General features: G+C 44.7%; 1 protein-coding gene across 2 annotated transcripts in view; it reads left to right on the plus strand.

Moving 5' to 3' along the window:
• The first annotated feature begins 4,544 nt into the window (after window positions 1-4,544).
• Window positions 4,545-25,620, plus strand: part of PPP2R2B (protein phosphatase 2 regulatory subunit Bbeta) — a 292,861-nt gene continuing 271,785 nt past the window's right edge. Inside the window, exons 1-2 of one of the 2 annotated variants that reach the window (XM_066614420.1) lie at window positions 4,545-4,554; window positions 4,687-4,764. In XM_066614420.1, coding sequence (XP_066470517.1) covers window positions 4,545-4,554; window positions 4,687-4,764 — 88 coding nt within the window. Of the gene's footprint in view, window positions 4,555-4,686; window positions 4,765-15,455; window positions 15,535-25,620 lie in introns of those variants that run through there. The other variant, XM_066614421.1, reaches the window with a different exon arrangement.

Consider the following 25,620-nt stretch of genomic DNA (forward strand, 5'->3'; position numbering starts at 1 on the left):
ACTTCTGAGTAAACATGCATAGGATTGCACAGTTAATCAATGGGTAGATTAATCGACTACAACTTTATTGGTAAACATAAACTTTATTGGTTTAAAAATTAAAATTGATGAAAACCAACAGCCCAATCCTATACTCCAAATACATCTGCGTATCCCTAAATAAGCCAGTGCAACAACAGCAATGCCAGCATAGAAGTTCGCTCATGCCATGGACACCAGCGCAACACTGCAAAAAACACCACACTAATGTAGCTCAGATGACATTTGGAATCCAGCACAATTCTGCTGGCAGAGAGGCCAAAACAGATTGGGGCATAATATGGGAGGGATATGGCAAGGTCAAAGAGGAGTCAACCTATGCCATATCCTAATATCCCTTCAGGTGATGGACATTCCCCAACACTGGGAAATGCTACACCAATGACAGAGTAGGCATAGGTAGGAATAACCCCATAAGAAACAATGGAGAAGGGCAAAATAGCTGAAAATTGTCCCCTCTGCCACTCCCTGTCCATCCTACTTACCTGCAGCACAGCATAGGATACTGACAATCACAACATACTTACCCCAATGCTGAAGAGCCTGTGAGGGAGACAGCATCTTGGATGTAAACACATGTAGCATGTGGCTATAATTATCTGGTCTTTCATAAGGAAAGTTTGGAGATGGGAGCTATGGTAAAAGGGCACTTGGCACAGAAAGGTATCTCTTTGTACAAACAACCCCTTTCCCTTATTATGCATCTGGAAAGATATTTTGTTAATCTCTTAAGGATCATGTAATTGTTCTGGAGTTAGATTTAGACCTGGAAGAGCCAGGTCCAAATTCCCACTCTGCCATGAAGCTTCCTTAATGACCTTGAGCCAGTCACTATCTCTCAGCAAAACCTACCTCACAGGGTTGTTGTGAGGATGAAAGGAACTATGTACACCATCTTTAGCTCTTTGGAGGAAGGGTAGTATAAAAATGTGAAAAATGTGTGCCTATATGCAGTGATGCAAGTTGTTAAATGCAGGATGAGGTGCTCTTTACCTGTCTTCTGCTGTGGCTGAGTGGTTAGGGGGGAATTTTGTGGAGTAAGTGGTATGCAGACTAGACCTGCCTCTGCCTCTACTTTTGTCCCTGCCATTTGTGTTTCTGGTCAGTCATTCGAAAGGTGAGTGTCTTGCTGCTTAGGGCAAGTCTGGTGTGTTGCACTTGCAAGGCATTTCAGGGCAATGCTCATGTATTTGACAGCTCCAAATGGTGCTGACCTTTTCCTCCCATTTTTAAGTTAACTCTGAACTAAGCTCCAAGCCTATATTTTCCCTAAATGAAAGTGATACACAATGCTAAATCTATTTGCCTGGGCAACTTGCCAATGGCTACTCTTTTATTTCCTTTTTTACAGAATATTAAACCATTTATCTGAAGCTCTTAGAGCTGATAAAGAACCATCTTTCGAAGGCAATTTTAAGATACCTCAAATGCTATTGTTTATTTATTGAATGCTTGGAGGGCATACATCACAATCAAATACCTTTCTACATAAGGATGTGTGGTGTTGTGCCTATAAGCCAGAAGAGTATCTCTTTGTCTTAGTAGCTCAGTCCATTCAAATTTGCACTGTAGAATTCAGAATTTCCCTTTGTAAAATCCAATCTTCTTTCAAAAAACTGTCAATGAATCAGAAGCTTTTTTGGTCTCACAAACTACAAGATGACAAGGAAATGTGCCATGGTAAGCACAGGGAAAACAGATTTCCTTCCCAAGAAAAGCGAGGTAAAATGCTAGTTGCTTCTCAAAATGTGTAGTGTATCAAATATAAGATATAGTGAAGCAGGTCATTTAAAAACACTGGGTGAGCTAAGCTTTTAGAAATAGAGAAGTACTGTTTCATGTTTCCAGTTTATAAGGCATGGAGTTCATGAAGAAAATACGTACCTCCTGCATTCTGCTTTAAGAATTTTTATGCCAATTTTTAAGTTGCTGTCACAGTCCCAACTCTGAGTAGCAACTCTGATTCTGAACCTAAGGAGGTAGAAAAACATTGGCTCCGACACTAAGCCACAACACAAACCTCCTAAAACTGGAGCCCTGAGTGACAGTGCCCTCACAGCCGGAGGTCCTTGAATCACCTGAAGAACTAAATCCTTCCATGCCAGGAAGCTTGCACTCCCCAGTACTGGGAGTGCCTGTGCACCAGGGCCAGCAGTAGGCAAGGTGGGACTTGCCTGGATCCAGAACACTTCAAAGTCTCTACTTACCTAGAGCCTTACCTAATTACCTTACCTACAAAGTCTCCTTACCTAGAAAGGAGCCGAATCCAGGAGGAGCAGTCTGTGGAGAAGTATATAAGGTCTCAAAATACCTCTGACTTTTGTCAGGCCAACATGGTCCCTTGGAGCTATCCACGATAGTGTGACTCTGACCTCCATTGACCTCTTGCTCATCTGCAACAGTCTCATCTTTGTGGTCCTCCACTCCAGGCACAACAGTTGCACATGTTCATTGAACTTAACAGTGTAAAAAATTGCCTTCATCCCCTTTCCAATATGTTGGTTCATGGCAGAGTGAGAGACGCTGCCTTTGAACACATTCTTCTATGTTACCCTTAACAAGAGCCATTGATTGACCAATCCTTAATTAATGTCTTTAATCTCCTTTTAAAGTCCAGTTATGCATCACAACACTCTGTGGCTATCAATTCTAGAAGTCCATTGTATAAGTTATGTGTTGCACGAAGTAGTTCCTTTTTCCCTTTCAACCAACTGTCCATTAACAGTATTGAATGGCCCCCAAATACTAGTGTTGAAAGAGAAAGAGAGAAGTGGTCTATTAACTCTCTCCCCACAATATTAATCAGATAGACAGATGCTTCAGACTGAATGTGACATCCCCTCCTGCTGACTTTTCCCAGAGAGGCAGGAAATGACATTGATCTAGCTGGGGTCAAAAAGGCTCCAGAGGCTCTTAAGAGCCCTGCAGATATTTATTCACATGTCCCATAGGTGGCTTATGGATTTAGTTTGTGGATTCCCTTTTGCCCCTTGCACTACTGCTGCTATACCCACTTGTTGTTGCTTTGTACAAGTGGGTATAGCAGCCTTTTGCCCCCTTTATTTAAAGTCCATACACCAGCCCCTAGCAGCTTGCCACAAGGGGGCAGCTTCTCTTACTGAGGAATATGCAGGGTGTTACTTGACTATGCCTGTCTGGCTGCATTGGATTGGAGGAGGAACTGTGGCTGTGTTGGAGGATGTGGATCCTGTGGCACTTGCACCCATCAGATCCTATTCCCCATTTTTTTTAGCCTGCTCCACCTCCTGGCTCTCCTTGGATTTATGCCAGCCATATAGCTGGAGACCTATAGGCCATCTGAGGTTCTAAGCTCAGGGTGGCCAATCGTTCAGCTTAAGGGCTCCTGGACCTTTAACAGTTATGTAGAAGAGGGAATTTCAGCAGGTGCAGCTTTGTCATCTCCCAAATCTCCCAGGCCGTCCCTGATCTAAGCAGGCCTCCTGATCACCCCACCATCACCACAGCATGCAGTGTGCACCTCTATGCTACAGGATGGTAGTGGATAGGATTGGATTGTGAGACTCCCAGAAAGGGAAGAGATATGCTCTTCCAAAGTTGGGATGTCCCACACGTTTTGCTTAAACAGTGTAGGTGTCAGATGCACTGCTGCATCAGCACTTCCCCAGTCCCAGGATGAGATGGTATCTCTTAAATAAGGATGTATGAATATATTCATTCATATAGTGCCATTAATGTATAAGGCACTTAGGGACCAATCCGATCCAACTTTCCACCACCAATGCAGCTGTGCCAATGGGGTGCACACTGCATCCTGTGGGGATAATCACTGAGGCCTCCTCAAGGTAAGGGAACATTTGTTCCCTTCCATCTGGGCTGCATTGGTGCTGGAAGGTTGGATAGGATTGGGCCATTTGCCTAATATAATCTCCTCTGAGAACTTCTTTGAATCAAATGGTGTATAGAGGTTTGGAGGGGGGGAGATGGAATGAAAATAAATAAACCCCAAACAGCTTATTTCTGTCAGCTTATTTCCCCGCCCCACAAAGCGTACAATCTCAGTTTTGGTAACTGTGGTGTTGTGGTGGGGAGATAAGGGAGGAAGAGGGAAGGCAACAGTCACAGCAGTGAGAGAGAGAGAGAGAGAGAGAGAGAGAGAGAATGAGGACAGCCTCTAAATCTGGTATTTGTTTAATTCACTAACGATAATTCAGTTGTTAATTCAACACTGAAGAATGTTGTTTTGTTGTACTAAAAGGGAAAAAAAGAACTCTCATAAAGATGGAGCAGAGATGATAGTGTGTGGATTAGTATTCTGATGAAGAGAGGCTGTGATAAAGAATGTGACTGCAGGCCTCCTGACTCCTCGATGATGCTGCCAGTGATGTATTGGGAGCTGACTCTGATTGCACCATTTTCGAAATAGCCTCAGATGGCACGCAGAAAACAGACAGAGAGGCAATTCACCATGTGGGCATAATGTTTCCACTTTCCCAGGAGGCTCGGTTATCACTTTGCATTGCAGAATGATTCCAGGTGAGTACACCGTTTTCCTTCATTCAGTGATTGTACATGTGGATACCTATTTGCTGTTGGTTTACAATGGACATGTCCTGCTCATTTTATCTCTCTTTAAAAAATTCTGTTGGGACATGTGTCTCCCTGCAGGATTTGAGAACTTCATGCAAGATGTGTTCTGGTGCTTCAGTCAAGTGAAAGGAAATATTGATGTTGGGGTCACAGAAGGTGGGTTGACTTTTTCTTTCGTTCCTGGAATCAAAGAGAACTTGTTTCTCAGGACCAGTTGCCCAGTCAATGCTGCTTTTGTCTCTGTTGTCTACATGCCGATAACTTATGTTGCAAACAGGTAGCACAGTTGTAGTTCTTTCTGGTGCTTTTTCAAGGAGGCTGCCCAGTTAGCTTTGCCACTAAAACAGGAGCACCATGAACACTTCAGTATTTACATACTCGTATTTATGCACAATAAAGCAGAAATCCTCCCCATTTTGAGTGAGGGGGAGGAAGATTTGCTATTGATTTTGTGTGGAGACCAATAACACGTTATCTTTCATCGCATTGCATGTATTTTATTGCATTTCTTTTCATAATGTATGAAAAAGGGAGAATCTCCCAAGGTGTTTACATGTGACAGGTATACTAGCATTCAGTAAAGTTCTTGTGCCAGGTTGAACTAGACTCTTTCTGCAAGATCAATCAAATTTATCGTCTATCCCAATCATCCTTTAGCCTTGTGTGATATTCCTGTTAAGTTCCTTTCCAATGAAAATAGCACAATATGCCATCTGCTCTTAGTTGTCTTAACAGATTTGGGGCCAGACTGTAGAGGGAGGAATAACTGTGCTGCTTATTGCCCTTCCCTTTTAAACAGCTACCTAAATATATGCTCCAAAACTGGAGGGGACTTCTAGCCGCTATTGCACTGAATTGTAAGCAAAATAACCCACATGGTGGTATACTCCTGGTGACTGGGACTCTGGATGAACAACTCATGTTAAACTGCTAATTGTCACAAACAACTATTTTTCTACTACCCTCTCTATGCTGCAATAAATTGCTTAACCCAGTAATTGGCAGTGGAGCAATTATCAGGGATTTCTTCATCCTTCTTTCCTATATATTACTCTGGATTCACATTGCTGTTCCCCAATTCCTTGGGCTTGGTACATCAGGACAATTTCATCCCTAGAGACCTTAGAAAGTAGCAAAACGGCAGCCAGCTATCACTATTCTTAGTCAAGGGCTATTTGTAAGTGAGAGAGGCGAAGATTTGTTCTTCTAAGCTCCAGCAGTCAAGGGAGCCCAGTAATGAAGCTGGTCTGCTCATTTCAGTTATTGAAAGCTGGGAGATGGAAGTTCAGTTGTTAGTAAACTGATTGGGGAATTTAGGAATGGATAGGGCAAGACTGCCAGACATAATGGGCCCCTGAGTTTCTTATTTCATAAGAGTTCAGAAAATGAGTGCTCATCTCCAGGGATACTGAATTGCAGTTGAGGTATCACTCCATTCCACTCCACTCACCTTTGGAGGGCCTAAAGAGATTTGAGAGCTTCAAGAGTTGAGAGGTGGGAATGTTGATGGGGAGTAGATTTTCATTATCGTTGGCTTGCTAGAATCTGAAGAAAGCAACTCTGATGGCAAACAGCTCCCTCTTGGAGAGGTTTCGAGGATAATAACGTTAATCAATGCATAACATTTACTACAGGCTATAAATTGATGTTAACTTTTATGACATGTTTGGCCTATTAGAAAACAAAATAAAAGTTAAATGACTATGAGAGGCTGGAGGCTTAAACCTTCTAGGAAGTTGGAGATCCAGGACAGAGAGCTGTGGCCCTACTCACCACTCCTGTATAAGATTATTTTATATCCGGGGTGTCAAACATAAGGCCCGGGGGCCGGATGTGGCCCCTGGAAGCTTTTTATCTGCCCCTCAGGCTCTCAGCTGGTGAGGTGTTACCGCTGAAACGGCAACCAACATGAAAATTGGGTTTTCCCAAATCTTGAAATATGATTAAGATTTGTGTATTTTCTCTTCTGTCATTTGCAGTTAATGAGTTTCTATATGAGAACAAGGTCTGATTTCTGGCCATTAGCTGCTTAATGATGCCACTTTCTGCTTAATGACATCACAGGAGCCCTGAATGCTAACTTCAGCCCTCTGTATGAAATGAGTTTGACACCCCTGTTTTACATGCCCAGCTGCTGAACTTTGCCCCCACCCCATATTTATTTTCCCACATAAAAGTGGGAAAGTCGGTATAAGCAGTGGCGTCACTAGGATCCACGTCACTAAGTGCGGGAGGCCTATGCATCACCCCATGCAGTGGGCGGGGCAACACCCCAGGTGGTGGGCGTGGTGATGTGCCATCGCCCCGCCCCCACTGGTTTTTTGCTGTACCTTTTGTTAGAACACAGATATTTCAATGTGGCTTGTTTCATTGCATTCTGCATGAAATTACACATTGATTGATATATAACATGATGGTATTATTCCTCCAAATTCTGATTTAAGTGATTTGAAAACTTGTAGAATCTCTCTCACACACAACCCGTGTCAACTTACTAACAACTTGTTGCAGCAGTTCTCAAACTTTTAGCACTAGGACCCACTTTTTAGAATGACAATGTGTCCAGGACCCATTGGAAGTGATGTCATGATCAGAAGTGACATCAAGCAAATTAAAATAAATAATTATAAATAAATTAAAATAAAAGAAATAATTAAATAAGGGGGAGCCAGTCCTGTTCCACCAAGTGAATCTACTCTGAAGTAAGTCCTATTGTGGTCAATGGGGCTTACTCTCAGGAAAGTGTGGGTAGGATTGCAGCCTGTGAGCCCAGTCCTACGCATGTCTATTCTGAAGTAAGTCCCATAGTGGCACTTACTCTGTAGTCTGCCTGCAATAACAACCCTCCAAAAAGAATCAGTGAGGTTTCCAGCCCTCCCAGTGCCCAGTTTAAAGTTCTCCTATTTCTGGATATCCATATAAAGACCCACCTGGCTTTGCAAGTGCAAAATAGAAAACTTTCCCCTTACCGTTCAAGCCTCTTTTTTGTTCTTTTTAGGGGGGGGGCTGCCTTCTGGTGTCCCCACATTCCCCTTTGCCTGGCCTGACCAGCAGCCAAGGCACATCTGCCTACTCACAAGTGAACACGACTGTGAGGCTGCTTTGCTTTCCATAGGGCTCCATAGACTGGGAGGGAGGCAGCTGGGAGAGAGGAACCTCCTTCTCTGGTGTTTTTGGGGGCTGCACTCATTGGATGAGGACCGTTCTGACATCCTTGGAGCCTCTCAGCCTGCCTTGACTAAGGCAAGTTCACCTACTTGCGAGTAAACGCAGCCACACGGCTTCATTTTGGGCCCATAGCTTCTCTGGTGTTTTGGGGGGGCTGCATTCATTGGATCGGGACCATTCTGGTGTCGTTAGATTCCTCTCAGCCTGCCCTTTCCGACTGACTATGGCAAGTGCACCTACTCGCGAGTAAACACGCGATATGGCTCACTTTCACTTTCCATAGGGCTCCATGCATTTTTTCCTTCCGGTTTTTTGGCCATAACTTTTGAACAAAAGGAGCTATTTCAATTGCGTTTTTTGCACTGCACTCTGCTGGCCATTCCGCATCCAACGGTGTTTGACATGATATGGTAGCTCCTAACCCCGTGATGTTAGCATGTCCTCCCCCGGGCAAGTCACCCCCCTCTGGCGCATCACCTGGTGCAGCCCACACACCCCGCACTCCCCTAGCGACGCCAGTGGGTATAAGGTGCTATAAGACTCAAACCGAGGCCACCAGTGGTGGGGCACTGGAACCTTACTTCATGTGCCACCAAAGTATCTTCCAAAATGAAAGGGGGGTTGAACTGATCTCTGCTGCACTGCAGTACCCTCTGGCCAGAGCCAGACCTATTCCTTTTCTCTCAGGTGACCTGAGAAGCCAATATGAGCCTAGCTGGCTTTCTAAAACAGTTCTTCCCAGGCCCAGCTTTCTCAGTCTGATCAATGTCGCTTACCTGGAGTAGCAATACAGATTGCTTTACCCCACCTCTATCCATCTCCTTTGGTACTTGACCCTGCCTGGCCCTGACTGTGCATCCTGCCCCTGGTGCTTCTGCTTCCTATCAATCCAATCTAGCCTTTGACCCACAGCTGTCTTGACAACATCTGCTGTTTCTGGACTCTTTGATCCTAGACTGCCTGCTCTGCAGTGGGGGCCCCTGGCCAACTGCAACCTGCCTTAAGTCAAGCTAAGACCTTACTATGAAACCCAGCTGCTAGTTATTGCAGTTTTCCCCTACAGTTATGGGGGGAGGCACTGAACAATGTTAGGAGAGCTCATAAATGGTCAGATACAACACTACTTAATTGTACATTTCTAAAGCACACAACATATAAATATCCATTTGGATGAAATGACCGTTGGCAGTTATAAAACAAACCTAAAATTTCCTGCAGTTTGTTAATGCCTTTGGGTTCCGTAATCTACAGCTCTACCTTTGTTGGAACTAGCGTTCTGGCAGTGGTAGCTACTTGACAGCAATTGCAAACTGTACTCCTGCAGCACCTGCAGCTGTGCATTTCCAGAACACCAGTGGAGAGGCCAGAACAGCCCTACGCACAGTGGTGGCTGTGGTGGAGAAAGGAGTTCCTGCTGCTGATGCTAAGTTAGCAGGGAGGGCAGAACGGGGGAGGGTGAGATGGGGTATGACAGGGGAAGGGTGGGAGATGGAAGAGGTGAACCCAGAGCAGGGTACTTGTACTGGATGCTATCCCCTCTGGAAGCCGCCAATGCTCCCCTTTGTCTTCTCAGACCTGAGAGTTAAAGAGCTGGTGCAGGTCTGAGGAGACCCACTGATGATCAGGAGGATTACAGAAGGGTAAAGGAAAATATTTTTCCTTTCGTTCCCCCCCCCCCAATAGCATACAGTTCAGCCCATTATGGCATGGCAGCATACTATGCAGGGAGAAAGGACTGGGCTCCTAGAATCATCTTTACATAGAAGTGTCATGGAGAGGAATTCCTCTCTCTTTATAGGTGATGACATTGAGGAGAGTTTTGTCCCCCACGTGCTATTCTCTTTCAAGAAGCTCAGAATGCAGCTCAGAGATGTGTTGTGATGTATCACTTATTGGTGGTGTAACGGTGACATATACTTGAGTATTTCAAGTTTTTGAAAATGAGAAACAATCAATATGAAAGACCAATATCTCAGTACTGGTAATGTTTCTATTCAGACGACTTTTGATACTTGATGCCACAACAGATCTGAAGAATTCATTCATCTGAACCCTGGATATATCAAAAATATGCATGAAACTTGTAAGATGGAACTGATAGCTAAGAGTCAAATATTTACAATCCTGTATAACTGTCTAGAGAAGTACAGGATTTGGCTGTGAGCCCAACTTTGTTGGCTTCTTTTTTATGGTGCTCACTAATTGCTTTCACAGTTTGAGGCCTGCTGTTTGCATAGAAAGCAAAGTGCTATTAGTTAATGCAACCTAAATTTTCCACCTAAACAATTAAAGAAGAACACAGTACCATGAGATTACGAAGATTTTTGTGAGTATGGTTTAGTACTGTGGGTTTTCTCCCAAGGAAAATGGTACTAATGCTGCATTCTTATACACACTTTTCTGTGACTCAGCCCCACTGAATTCAATGGGATTTATTTCTGAGTAGACATATTGCAGTAGAATTCGCTTTCATGTCATGTTATCCCTAAGGATACATATGCTCTGTGCACTTATATGAGTTTTTCATAAGCCTTCTTTCCAAGGACCCTCTGCCAAGTGTAGTTGCATGAAAGGAGTTAGGGATCTTTGCGAGAGAGCACACTCATCAAACTCTAATTTCCAGGATTCTTTGGAAGAAGCATAATAGTTAAAGAGGTAGAAAAGCAATATAAATGTATGGTGTAGTAGATAGACCTCAAGATTACTGTAGAAAGTTTTCCAATGTCTTTCCCATGTTTCACAATTTTTTTTATTTTTCTTTTAACTTTAGGAGAAAGCAAGAATTATATATAGCTATGTCAGTGTTCAACGGGAGTATTTATTGAGGCTCTGCAGTTTAGAAAGCAGTCTTTTCAATTTCTTGGGTGGCGTGTATGTGGAAAATTTGAATCCTGAATGTGTATCTTTTTCTTTATATTTTCTTCCAGTACTGCTTTCTCTCACACATGCTTTACAACGATACACTTCAAAGTAATTTCCCCTCAAATAATTGTACAAATAATGCCTTAGAGAAGCCTTTCTCAGTTTTTGTTATTCCTCAGAAACCATAGGTAATTTTTGAAGCTGACAATGCTAAACAAATGAGATTGAAGTAGTAATTTCTTTGAACTGATATTGCATATTTATTTCTCAGAAAAGTTAATGGCAGTGTATTGAATAGTACTGCAAGGGGAATGAAACGAGATTCAATACTATCATTCTGTACAATTTCTTAGCTAGGTTTATATAAATGCTCAGCATGAAGTACAAAGCATTGGTTCAAGGAGCATTAGTACTTAGTTTGCTATAGCGTTATTCTTTTAATTGCTTTTATTTGTATGCATACATACATGATTGCTTTTACCTTTATGCAGACATATGCATACACATACACAAGTAAGGGCCCAATCCTATCCAACTTTCCAGCACCGGTGCAGCTGCAATGCAGCCTGGCGGTAAGGGAACAAATGTTTCCTTACCTTGAGGAGGCCTCTGTGACTGCCACCCCACCAAAGGATGCAGCGCATGCTCTGTTGGCACTGCTGCACCGGCCCTGGAAAATTGGATAGGATTGGGCTCTGTGGTTACAAATTTGTTGCCTTTCCCAATCTTGTTAGGATAATTCATAAGTTTTTTTTTTTTTTTAAATATATAATCAACATGCTTTGAATCATGAAGTAACTGTTTTAGGATAACATAGATTTCCATAGTCATTCCAGAAGAGTACCAGGGATGAAATGATTAGTTCTGATAAAATACCCAAGGACTTAAATAAACAATTCCTTATCCAGGATAGGAATTAGTTCTAACATCAGACCCTGTCTTGTGTAAAGTACTAATGCATCACCCAAACTTACAAAAAACCAGTATTGCACCTGGCTCAGAATCCAGGCTGGCTCAGAATCCAAACTATCCCAGTTTTTCTGTTAAAGTTGCAAATAATTAGGAGAGTTGGCGATGTCTGTTTCCTTTACAAAGGGCTATCATTTGTGCTATATTTAGGATACACTGTGGATTTGTGAACTAGGAGGTCATATTTTGCCTTGCTCAGCTGACATCCAGAGCCTGCATTTAAGGATGCAAAAAGAAAAAAGAATCTTGTTCAGAATGGTTGAAATTCACACATTATTGGTCCAATCCTAATAGAGCCTTATGTTCTTGGAACAAGTGTTCTGGCATTATAAGTTACTTTATGGCTGCTGCCAAGTACAACATGTCATTCTGTGTGACATAACCACTGCTGCAAAGGGTGAGTGGCTGGGTCCACACACCACTGGATGGGGATTGGAGCCCCAGAATCAGTAAGTCATCATGGAGAATGGGAGGGAGGTTGGGGGTGGGCAGAACAGGGAAGAGAAGTGGAGGAAAGGAATGGAGAACTGGGCAGGGAGGAGGGTGAATCAAAGCTGAGAAGGGGGCTGCATCTGGACAGGGAGCGCTGTCTGGAAGCAGTGAGGATCTGGATGGAGGCTAATAAGCTGAAATTAAATCCGGATAAGACAGAGGCTCTCCTGGTTCGGAAATCCTCGATACAGGTACTGGACTATTGGCTTGCTCTGAATGGGGTTGCACTCCCTCTGAAGGAGCAGGTCCGCAGCTTGGGGGTCCACCTGGATTTGCAGCTGCTCCTGGATTCCCAGGTGGCGGTTGTGGCTAGGGGGGCCTTCGCTCAGCTTCGGCTGGTGTGCCAGCTGTGGCTGTACTTGGATCGTGCAGACCTGGCCATGGTGATCCATGCCACGGTGACATCGAGGTTAGATTATTGTAACGCGCTCTATGTGGGGCTGCCCCTGAAGATGGTTCGGAAACTGCAATTAGTGCAGAATGCGGCGGCCCGTGTGATCACTGGAGCTAGGTGGTTTGACTCTGTCAGCCCGCTTCTCCAGGGGCTGCATTGGCTGCCCATTCGTTTCCGGGCCCAATTCAAGGTGCTAGTTTTGACCTTTAAAGCCCTATACTGCTCTGGGCCAGGGTATCTCAGAGATCGCCTACTTCCGTACAGTCCGGCTTGTCCTCTTAGGTTATCAGAGAAGGCCTTTCTACAAGTGCCGCCGCCTAAGGAGGTACGTGGGGCGGCGGCAAGAAATAGGGCCTTCTCAGTAGTGGCATCAACGTTATGGAACTCCCTTCCCCTTGATTTGAGAATGGCTCCCTCTCTTGAGACTTTTCGGCGAGGCCTGAAGACCTTTTTGTTTAAACAAGCCTTCTGAGATCATGGCCTTTTTTAACATCTTTTTTATATCTTTTAGTATTTTTACAGGCCTGATTCCTCTATGATTTGCTGCGTTTTGCTCTTTTTATCTGACTTTTTATCTGACTACTGTTTTTATGGGTATCTGTTAATGTGTTTTAATATGTTTTTATTTGCGGTTAAATTATGTTTTTAATCTGTTTTTAATATGTTGTAAGCCGCCCTGGGTCCCTTCGGGGAGAAGGGCAGGATATAAATAAAGTTTATTATTATTATTTATTATCAGTGACAGTGTTGCTGCCAATATCTAGGCTATCCCCCTTCCCGGCCTTGATCTGCCTTCCTGGGTCCACTCAGACTTGTGCTACCTGTATCGCTGGCACAGGTCTGAGTAGACCCATTCAGGCAGCGACAGCATACCCGGAGGAGACCTCCAGGGCCTGAATCTCTCCTGCAAGATACAGTGTGTGCCCCACAGCATTGCTGAGCAGGAAGTTATATAGCATCGGGCTGCCCATTTGTTAACCCAGCAAAAGATAGTAGCATTCTTAAAATGTCAAGACTTCAGTCATAAGCCTACTTCCTTAGAGGTTAGTCCCACTGGAACTAGTGATACTTGCATTCAAGAAAATTACTTCTGAGTAGACTTCTGAAGGAAACAGTAGAGTGAAATAAATGGAAAATCAACTATCTAGAATCACTTCTGATAGTGTGTTACACCCATCCTCCTCCACTGTCTTTCAGGAATACTTGAATTGCGCTATTGTTTCAAGAAAATAAACAGCACAGTAGACATCACATCCAGAAAATGTTTTTATTTCTAGGATGTGCTTAATGGTATTTCTCTTAAACCATCTTGCATCGTGGCTTAGGTTGTGATCTCAGATTCAGGACTCCTCTGGCTCAAACCTTATCTCAACCCCAATAGGTGGCAAGTCATTTTCTCCTCTACTAATACTCATAGTAATTTATTTTCCACCTTTCCACAACAGGTGTCCTTTCTGAGGCTAAGAGGCAAAGAAGGAAGGCCCATAGCCAGGGAGACAGACCAGGGACAGACTGCACTTGCTCCCAGTGTGGAAGGGATTGTCACTCCCGGATTGGCCTTTTCAGCCACACTAGACGCTGTGCCAGAACCACCTTTCAGAGCGCGATACCATAGTCTTTCGAGACTGAAGGTTGCCAATAAGGTAAGGTGTCCTTGTGGTGGCTCACAATATATGAAGATAAGCAAAAGAAAATACTACAAAGCAAGAAATTTAGAATGACAGCACTTTAAAATGTTATCAAGATGGCAGTAATTAATTGAAGGCATACTGAAAGAGGGGTAGCCATGACAGTCTGTTGCAGCAAAGACAACAAAGTGCCTTGTCACAGCTTATGCAAGACTAAGTGCATAATCCTGACCAACTTTCCAGCGCCAAGGTAAGGGCAATGAAGCTCCGAGGTAAGGGAACAACTGCCACCCAACTGCAGGATGCAGTACATGCCCCATGGACACAGCTATGTCAGAGCTGGAAAGTTGGTTAGGATTTGGACCTAAGAATCAAGTGTAAACTTTCAAAGACTATCACCCATTTCATCAGCTGTATCACTGTATCTGACGAAGCAAACCAGCCCAGCTTCTCTTTACCAGAAGGGAAAAGTGAGTGGCTGCAGCAGGGTTTTAGTGGTGATGGAACAGCAGAGACCTTTGGGGTGATTCACGCCTAGTCCTTATGGACATGTACGCACAGAGCAGTGATTTTCAACCTTTTTCATTTCACGGCACACTGCCGAAGTGCTCAAATGGTCAAGGCACACCATTGGTGTTTTGACCGCTGACAAGGCACACCATGCTGTTGGTGGGGGGCTCACCCCCCCCAGGGGCCCTACTGCTAAATGGCCCTCCCCCAAGCTCCCGTGGCACACCTGCAGACCATTGGCGGCACACCGGTGTGCCATGGCAGAGTGGTAGAAAATGGGTGGCCTGGAGGGTCTGTGACCTCCGAATTCCCGGCCAGGGGAAGAAGACTCCTTTTCAAAGGAAGCTGAGAGAGCAAAGTGGTCTTGGTTCCGTCCACTGCAGGAGTCTTTGCAGCTTGCTGGAGGCTGAGCATCTGCCTTTCCTAGCGCTGAGCACCTTGGCACGGCTTGGGCTGCGGGTCCGCGCCCCGCGCGGCGAGAGGCGACGGGCGCCTGCCTTCCCGAGGCCGCCAGCGCGCCTGTTTCCAGGCGGGAGGGACTTAGTCAGCAAATGCAGCTCGCCTGAGCCGCAGCCAATGAGCAGCCCGGCCCCGTTGGCCTGGGGGGCTTCGGAGTTGGAGGCTGCTGGCAGAAGCGCCAGGCGGCCCCGGCTGGTGCCGCCGATGGCAACGCGGGGTCCAGCATCCTCCACCGCCTCCCAGTCCTGCGGCTGCCGGAGGGATCCTGCCACGCAGCCATCATGTAGCCTGGCCGGCCGGAGGATTCCCCCTGGACGGAGGGGAGACCACCGCCTGCCCCCTGTGCGGCACTCGGGGGCTGAAAGATGAAATGCTTCTCTCGCTACCTGCCCTACCTCTTCAGACCTCCCAACACCATCCTCTCTTCCAGCTGCCACGCAGAAGGTACCGGGCAGGGAGGAGAGCGGCTGGAGGGTGGGTGGGTCCCAAGCTCCACAGCACAGCAGAGGGGAAAGTGGGAGGAGAACATGACCCCCCTGCTTTCCCCCACCCTGCCTCCCACCCTCTGCTGACAGTGCCTTTTGCTACTGCTGCTGCTGTGTGACGTGGGGGTGTGTGTAGCAAAAGCTTGTTTTGTTGTCTTGGGGTCAACCCGATGATGGTGATAATGATTAGGCTGCCATCCTATCCACACTTTCCTGGGAGTAAGTCCCACTGACTCTAATGGGACTTACTTCTGAGTAGACATGCATAGGATTGGGCAGTCAGTCATTTAACAAGGGGACTATCTTAAAACATCACAGTGCTGAGATGGTCTTCTGGACACTTGGGAAAATCTAGGTTGTTTCTCTCTGAAGGTGTGGACTGATTTTGCTCTTCAGACTTGAATGGTTGGTTTGTTTTAACTAGTAAGGGGAAGAAGGGAGGAGACCTGATTTCAAGATTCTGTTTGTTTGGGTCTGTGCAAACCCTTCATGCCACAGAAAAATGGATTTGATCTTCTTGTTTGCATTCACTATCGCCCTGTGGCAATATTTGACTACATAGTGTTTCCTAGCTTTCAGCCAGAGAGGGGAAAACAGCTCTGTAGATCAGGTCATACACACAGTATGGTTTAGCAAGGTCAAAACTTCCTTAAACAGGAGGGGAAATGAGTAATGACCTGGTCAGAAAAGATTCAGAAGCCATCCTCTAAACCAGGGGTGTCCAAAGTTTTTGGCAGGAGGGCCACATCATCTCTCTGACACAGTGTTGGGGGCCGAATTAATTTACATTTCAAATTTGAATAAATTTACATAAATGAATATATTAAAGGTGAACTTATATGAATGAATGAAGGTCTTGCAGTAGTTCAAGGCCTATAAAAGGCCTTGCACAAAGCAAGGCTGCCCTTTCCTTTCCTGCTGCTACTGCATCACAGACGTGAAACAACAAGCAGTGGAGGGAGCCCTCATCCCACAGCTCACTCGAGAGGCCAAACAGTTGCCCTCACGCTGAGAGCAGTTGCGTCAGGCCAGTGTGGGCTCCAACAAATCTCTGGAGGGCCAGAGGCTCATTGGAGGCTAGGAGCTCCCTGAGGGCCACATAGAGAGGCCTTGAGGGCCGCAAATGGCCCCCGGGCCGGGGTTTGGGCACCCCTGCTCTAAACTTCTGCCTTCCTTCAAGTAATCTGCATGATGTGCTTTGTGTAAATGAGATGTCAGGCAGTTGCATGAATTACTGTTGATGCCACACTGTCATACAGAGAACATGTCATGGAAGAAGCACTGAGATGCTCCCCCTTGTCATATCTAATAAAGACAGGGGTGGGGGCTGAGCAGAGTTTTGACAGCCACAGCAGAAGATGCTCATAAGAGGAATCTAGCAGCCAGCCCCTTATAGCAGGGGGCGGGATGTTTAAGTGTACAGGCTTCTTCTCTTAAGTGGGAGTTTTGTTTATCTCTGTGTAACTGAGAACAGAATCCATCCCTATGGAAACTTTAAATTCTTACAGTGTTACTGTGATCAATGCTGTCAGTCTCAAAACCCACTCCCTTAACTAATGCAAGCACATAATCTACCATATCATTAGAATGCATCAAAAGTTAAAGCAGTAGTAATAGTACTAGGAGTTCAGTACAATATTGACTTTTCTTAATCCATGCCTTTTAGATCATCGTAAGATGTGTTATTATAGCTGGGCAGTTTGTGACTGGAAGAGGAGAGCAATTAGAAAGGAATGGATTTACCTGTAATTGTCCCTGTACCAGCCACAGAGTTGAGAAATATGCCTGAGATGGGTTAGTGTGGCTATGTGGGATGTTATTTGAATCCAGTTAAACTGTTTTTATACTCTTTCATATAGGGAGCCATGTCTGAATTGTGTTTTCATGCCTTGATCTTTGCTTGAGTTTGTAGAAATGCTTTGCACAAATGGCATATTTATTCAGTACTGTTATTAAGCGATGACTAATTTGTACCCTGGAGTTCTTCCTTTTTTTCCAGCACAAAATGGTTTTCTTTTTTCACCCCAATTAGTTTCTGATCCATTTGTTTCAGAAATCTTTGACATGACTCAAGGTTCTCAGAATTGTCCCAATAAATCCCTTCTGTTACCCATGTCTCAATCTTCCTCTCTCCCTCTGGCTCATTTTTGTCAACATTTTGATTGTAGGCAATTTTGCTTATTTTATGTGATGAACCATTCTGCATAAAAAGAATGCCAAGAAAAACACCTGGAGCATCCATCTTAAAAATAGGCAGGTCAGCTGGTGGTCACCCTTAAATTGGTAAATGGCATGCCGAAAGAAAACCAAAGAAGCACATCCATATGGGCCAGCACTTGGATGTCTGTTTTGAGGCACATGAAAGCAAAAAGTCTTCAAAATAGTTGGCAGCATTTAGTGTAGACAGTAGAGCTGTTCACACACTCAACATCTGTGTATTCAGGTACAGTCATTGTTCATCTGTCCCCGGGTACAGTTGTTCACATGTTCCATTCAATGCAGCTACAGTCGGTACACATGGATTGTCAATCTGTAGAAATGAACCCAGGCACAGTCATTCACACAGACACCTGTACCATTTAGATACATTCTCTATAACACCTGGATGCATGATATACCTGAAGCATAAAGTCAAGTAACTGCTCTGCTGCTCATTTTTAAAATGGAGATAGAAGCAGGGCTGGCATCAGAGATTGAATTTTTCGGGCCAACTTGCTGCCAACCCCTAGAGCACTCTGGTCTTGCCCTTCCTCTTCCTTGCTGCCATTGGCTGTTTATCAGTCCTCTTTGAATGATCACACAGTGATAGGAGCAAGGAAAAGGACCAGCAGCCTCCACTCATCCTCCCCCTCTGGATGGCCTTGCAGGTTGGGCTCAGAGGAAGAAATAAAACATTTAACACTATGACAGCAATGAGGAGAAAGGGGCCCATGCAGAGAAGGCAGCTCAGGAAGGCACAAGGAACCCCCCAATGGATAGAAACTTGAGACAAGAAAGTCATATACCCTTTGGAATCTGACATCTGGAGCGATGGGATCATAGTGCCTCACGGGCCCCTTGAGCACTGCAACCTGATGGGCTCCATTGGTCAAGACTAAAAAGGATGGAGGGAGACATAGTTCATCAAGTTTCTGCCTCCTTGGCTAATCAACACAACACCAGTCAAATCTGACTGGGTGAGGAGCCAATGAAGAACTCTCACCTTTTGATTTCTATAGATAGATCCCTGCATCAGGTATCTGGGGTTGCACACCTGGAGTTATGACAATGAATACATTATCAGAGCTGTCAGTTTCGACAGTGTTTATCTACTTTTTGAAGGGAGTCAGTGTTCCAATTAATCAACTGAACCTTTTATCACATTTTGCAGTCTAGACTGCAATCCCATACACACTTATCTGAAAGTAAGTTCCATTGAACACCGTGGGATTTACTTCCGAGAAACCTGTATAAGATTGCACTGTTAGCCTCTGATTTTCTTGTAAAGTTCACAACAAACAAAGATTCTGGAACTTGGTAGTGCTTAGAATTTGTCTACGAGGCCATAAAGCCTTCCTCCCTACAAGGTATTTGTTTTAAAAAATCAAAACGAAGATGCCATTGCATCTATTGTGTAGCCAAAACAAGCTCCAGAGAGGTAAGTAAAGCTTTTCCTAACTTACCTCCCCATTGGCTGCCTGCCCCCCATGGGTCTCCTTGGACCTTCTTCAGCTATTTTGCTGGTAAGGTCTGAGGAGACTCAGCAGGCATTACAGGAGGGGAAAGAGGGAAAGCGCCTTAGCAAATGCCACTGCTACTGAAATTCTGTCTCTTCTGCCCCAAACCACTCCCCCCACCTGGCCTACTCCCCTTCCCCAAACCATCACTGCCACCGATGTACCTCCTCTGGCAGGAGATCTGGAAGCTGCTGTAACATACACAGAGCCTCCAACCATTTGCTCCAGCCACCCTGAAGCACATGATGATAGTATAGCATTCATGCCAGCTTCCCAGCTTTTACAGTGGCAAACTGTGATATCCACTACCATAAGGCCCCCATAGGACAGAACCGTAAGTCTTCATTCCTAAGCATACTTTTCTGAGAGTAAGTCACACTGTATATATCAATTGTGTGTTTGCTTCAGGAAAGGCTTTCCCTTTGGACACCATTTTTTAAAGGAAATAATGTCAGCTTTTTAAAATTCAGAGTTCTGTTTTTTCCCCTTAAAATGATACTGTGGTAGAAATTACTTCTTCCTTTAGTTGGTGCATATTTTTGGACACTTCTAACTCCCTTGAGGCTCCTGTGATGTCTCAGCATCCTACAAGCTGCTGAGACATCATCCTCCAACATCCCTTGCTGGTTCTGAATTCAGGGATGGGCAGGCCTTGCCATGAAGCAACCTGAAACAATCGTATGGAGTGGCACCCTTTGTTGGAACAGGACTAGGTTCAACAGAGCAATCACCAACCAAAAAAGCGGCTCTTCCACCCAGGCTGCTTACAACTAATAAGACACAAAAAAGGACTGGAGGCAAACAGCTTCAAAGTTAAAAGGAGGTTTACTCACAGTTCCATGGAAGTTCATACATGCTTAGTCACATCAAGAATTCCTGACACTTCAAAAACCAGGAGCCCTAGATAACTGCTCCTGGATGCATGCAAGTACATTTACGTAAAATATCTGAGAACTGAAACACACATCTACATAAAAAGAAAGCAGAAAGGAATATATATCCTAAAGCAACCATTTTCAACCATGGCACACTGGTGTGCCATGGATGGTCTGCAGGTGTGCTGCAGGAGTTTGGGGGAGGGTCATTTATGAGTTGGGCTATTGGAGTATGTGAGCCCCCACCAACAGCATGATGTGCTTTGTCAGTGGTCAAAAAACTGATGGTGTACCTTGACAATTTTAGCACGTTATCACTGTGCCAGTGAGATAAAAAAAGGTAGAAAATCACTGCCCTAAAGGAAAAGGAAATGGCCAAGGGCACACCCTTACAACAGCCACTAAAAGGGCCAGGTGCAGTATTACTTCAGAACATTAGACACTGCCCTCTATTGGAGGATGCAACTAAGTGGTGCTATTCAACACCCTTGGGGAAGCAGCAAACAGATGAGCCCCCAGCTTGTCTCTCTGCCACCTGTATTGCTGGAAAGTCACAGGGTCTTTTCAGGCTGTGGAGACAAGTAACAGACCAGTGGGAACAAACAGAAGCCGGAATTGCAGTAGCAGCAATCCCCTCAGACAAAACACCAATATAGCATTCTTACACCCCTCCAAATAGAAGTGGTGCCTCCTTCTACTGGATGTGTCCTTCTTGTGGGCTAGTTTGATGCAGCACACCTGCAACTGATCACATGCTACACCCAATGCATAACAAATACATCAAGCCCCCCTGTTATACAGTTTCATAAGGAAAAACTAGCAGAACATCTGACATAAGGCACGGGAGGCATCATTACTAACAGGTGCAAACTAATGAAGTGCGACTCAGCACTTTCATCCCAAAATCAACCCATTTCTGCTCAGTCTGCAGGTGTACACTTTTGATCTCTGTTGCATGTATGCAACGTTGGGTAGAAATGGCTTAACTCAAAAGTGGAGGAACCGGCTGACCATCAGAAGAACCTGTGCTGACCACTATCTCCTCAACATACCTAGGTCCTCCGCAATCTGCCAATACACCATCAGTCCCCAGCCCAGTAGAGTAGCTAGAGAAGGTGCAAAACACTAAGTTTTGCAGGGTGCCTCACCTTGGCATACAAGCAGTCCCTCCTCTTCCAAGACATTCTGGGTGCTAAAAGCAAAATGGAGGAGTCAGTAAATTGGAAGTGAATCATAGAAGCAGCAGCTGCCTTCTCTCTCCAGTACTGATGAAGGAAGGAAGAGGAGAAAAAAAAAACCTGCTGTGGCTCCAAATTGCCCTTACTTACTTGGTCTTCACAAATCACCAAGTGGGCAGAGAGAGGAGATTTGGAGCCTGACCCCCCTCCCTTTATTTACCAGGAGCACAGCAGCAGACACTTCTTTTTGAAATGAACAGGAACAGTTCATGCTGGGAACCCAGCATCCATTACCCTTGTTCATTGCAAACAAAAGCAGCAGGGAGGCTACTCTTCGTAAGTAAAGGTAGGGGGTACAGGAGCATACCCACTGCTCACCTGCCCTCCCCTTTCATCTATGGGAGTGTGTTAGGCATTAGGGGGGTTCAGATAGTCAGAGGCATGGGGCATCACTGATTCAGTGCCATTACAAAAGGCCAAACAAATAACCAGGTGGTTTGTGTGTCCCCTGGCTGCACTGCTCTCAGACAAAAGATTTCGGCCAATTGTCTTACTGACATTAGCATACACCCACTAGCTAGGCAGCCCAGCTTACCTGGTTAAGTAAACAGGTGGGATGGGATAATCAGTTGGTCCTAACTCATCCAATCAGATGACACTATGACATCAACAAGCCTAGGTTTTTTAATTTCATGCAAGGGTACGCTCTTGGTTTTACCTCTGGTTTATCACTGGCACAACTTGTCTATACCTTACCAAACAGTTCACTACTCCTCATAGAGGTGTAAGAACTGGACCTCCCTCTCCATTCTCTTGGACAGTGTGAGTAACAAAGACAGCAAAGTATTCAGAAATTTGCATTCAGGGACTTTGTTTTGTCTTGCCTTTTAAGCTTATATGCCTAGTTTTGCTAACCACTGTTCTTGATCAGTCCTGTTTTCATTTTTGATATGAGTTTTGCTTTTTGTTCTTCTGTATCCCCGCCCCACTTAAAATTTTGCCATCTTTATTTAGTACATTTCTTTTCACTTTCACTGATTATATCTGTCTCATTTCAGAGAGTGGGTTGTCATGCTTCCTCAGATTGCTCAGTTCTCGCTAGTATTTTTGGCTTTTGTATAAATGGCTGTCCCCTGTAGTTTGGATTTTCAGATCAGAGGTTTTCCATGGTGACTTTTCTGTGTCTAGTTTCTCTGACTTGATGGTGGCAATGAAGATCTACCAAATCCCCAAATATTCCTTAACTAATGAGTAGGAGACAGAAGGGGAAGGGCAAGTGTGGGTAAACTGCCCCTAACTGGTAGCAGTTGCCTCTGGCTTTGCCCTTTGCGTGTGCTCATTTCTGCCAGAACTTTCACTGAGGTTCTACCCCCCCCCCCACTGATTAATGTTCTAAAAGCTAAACAGCTAACAAATAATTACTCAGTTGATTAAAAGGCAGACCCTGTTTTTAAATTTTTTAAAAATTGTTGATTGAAATGTAAGAACCAATATTCTTCTTTTGTACATTCCTTATTCCCTTTTTATGTAAGTTTCTAGAATTACCAGCTTAGCTAACCAACATCTTTAATTTGAAATGTATGTTCATTCTAAGGTTTATGTGCTTCTGAGTTTTTCTTTATGCAGGTTTTGTTTTTTATTTAGTTTCCAAAAGAGACTGTAATACATGCCTAGGTTGTTCAACTGTGAGTCCAGGACTGTGTATGAAAGCCTTCAAATGTGTAAGTGTGTATGAGAGCCTTCTATTGCTTAGTAGTGCCAGAAAGCATTTGGAAGCAAATGGAAATCAAGCAGTTAAATCAAGCAGTTCTAACAAGTTTGGTTAGTCTGTTGGCTGGGAATCATTGGCTGCTGTTTCCATTAGTGCTTTTTAAAAAAGACAACCATGGAATCATCCATGTGCAGGGATCCTGTGCATGGTTATATAATTTGGTGGGGGAAAGGAAAATGGAGGCTGAAATGTGCCGAAAAGAGTTTCCTTTAGTGCTCAAAAACAAAAACCAAGAAAGAGGGAGGGGTTCAAACTAATACACTGTAATTGCACTTTAAGCAGGGGGAATTCTAAGACTCATATTCATGCACAATGGAGTCACGGGAAAAGTGGTTAGATTAGGAGGAGGAGAAACAAGAATTTGGGAGAAGGGACAGAGTGAAGAGGGGGGAAATGTGGGGGGAGAAGTACATTGGGCTATCAGATGGGCTTTCCAGTGGACCTTGGGACAAAGTCATGGTGGTTTTGAGGTGTAGGAAAGAAAATGGGGAGACTAATAGAGGAAGAAAAGGAAAGGTTCTGGGGTTCAGGCCACAGCAAAAAGGCAGTAGCTCAGTAGCAGGTCTCTGTACCCTGAACCAAGGGATACAGGCAGGGAGTGAGTGTGACAAAAAAGGGAAAATTTAATGGCCAGGTAACATCTGAACAAGGAAAGTGTCTGCTTGTAACCATGTTGTTAGGCCCAAGTGCAGGGCCCCAGCTTTAACCAACTTCCAATTAGTGCATACCAGGCTTGGGAGAACTGTGGAGGAGGCTGCTTCACAGGGCCCTCTGATACCTACCAAGTGGGCTTCCAGGCCAACTTGATTAACAACAGGGTTCAGCTGTGAGTGTCTCGGGTTGGGAGGGGGGATTCCACCATGAGTAAGAAGGCTTGTGGCACGTCCACCCCTAGAATGTTTGGCTGGAACCAAGTTCTGATTGGTGGATGGGTCAGGAGACCTGTAAAGGTGAGGGAGAAGAGTTTCTTTTTTCTAGCTTTGTCTCTGGCTGAGGCGGCCTGAGACCCTTAACCACTCTGGCAAGAGCGACCCAACTTGTCTGCAGCAAGATGGGTCAGATTGGACTTTGAAAAGCTAAGACTTTGAGTGATAGAGTTAGGAGTTGTTATTGTTTTATTAGCCTGGGTGTTGTATTGGTGTGCTCTTCTCTAAATTCCTGAACTTTTGACCGATGCAGTGCTGTCTGTATAACTATGCTTTAAACATTTATTCAATAAATCCTACTTATTACAACTGACTGGATTATTGGGATTGGAGAAGCCACAGGGACTGGTTGTGGGAGGCAATCCAGTGTGTCTGGGGTGTACCCTGGGGGGCTGGGGTATGACTCAGGGGAGGGTTCCCCAAATTTGACCTGGCTACCAGGTTTGGAAGCTCTGCGGTTTAAGAGCTATTTGGCAACCGGTCTTGGATAGACCTGCAGGTGCCAAGTGACCATAAGGGTTTATGGCTACTTGATCACCCTGAAAGTAATAAAGAGATTACACGGCCGTTAAGGAGTGTGGTCTGATTTCCTTCACGGATAGGCCATGAATACACTTCACCCATTTGGGGGACGGAACGGGAGGGAACACGACTACTTTCTCCCACTGAACTCACTTTCTTGACTGATACTACAAGCCTCCAAAGGAAACTTATATGAGTTTCCAGGTGACTGAGTCACTGGTGGATGGATCAAAGGAGTTTGTTTGGGAAAGGTGGCCCGAGGCTGCTCTCAGGTCTCCAACAAAAATGTACAAAAGCAGAAACTGGCCTCGCACACATACAGTCATACAGCACTCACAAACAGGGGAGAATGACAAACACTAAGTTTGCATGCAGTTTGATTCCGCAGCAGACAAAGACAAGGAAACTAATGGAGCGTTGGTGGGTTTTTGGTCAGGCTGCACCACAGACCAAGATTACCGATTCTGTTTCTGTGAAGCTTCAGAGCATTGCATTGCAGGGCCATGATGGCAAGGAAGCCAACCACACAATCTTCCTGTTTCAAAGAGGGGTCTCACGGACTGAATGAGGGCTATGAAACAAGCCCTAGCCTGCCATGCTGCTTTTCTTGCAGGGAATGAGTGCTTAGAGATAGAAAAGTGGTCCTTTAGGTTAGCTGACCAGTCTAAGCTGCCCAAACTGCTTTAATTGCACTGGGAGCATGTAACTCGTAACTGGAAATCCATTAACTTGTGCCTGGATTGCACTTGATCATAGAGTTGGTGAGGGTTGTTTTTAGTGTTAAACCTTGGAGTCCTTAGGAGGTTGCTGTGGTCACAAGATACTAAATATACTGTTCTAGCAGGATTTGGAGCTGGAAGGCTTCATCTGAATTCTGGAGGCCTGAAAAGTCAATTTGAATTCAAGAAACATGCCTGTGTTAAGATTTAGAGCAGTAGTGTCCAAACATTTTGGCAGGAGGGCCACATCATCTTTGACACTGTGTTGGGGGCCAGGAAAAAAAAAAAGAATTAATTTACATTTGAAATTTGAATAAATTTACATAAATGAATATATT

The sequence above is a fragment of the Tiliqua scincoides genome, chromosome 2 (assembly GCF_035046505.1).
Source record: "Tiliqua scincoides isolate rTilSci1 chromosome 2, rTilSci1.hap2, whole genome shotgun sequence".
Lineage (NCBI taxonomy): Eukaryota > Metazoa > Chordata > Lepidosauria > Squamata > Scincidae > Tiliqua > Tiliqua scincoides.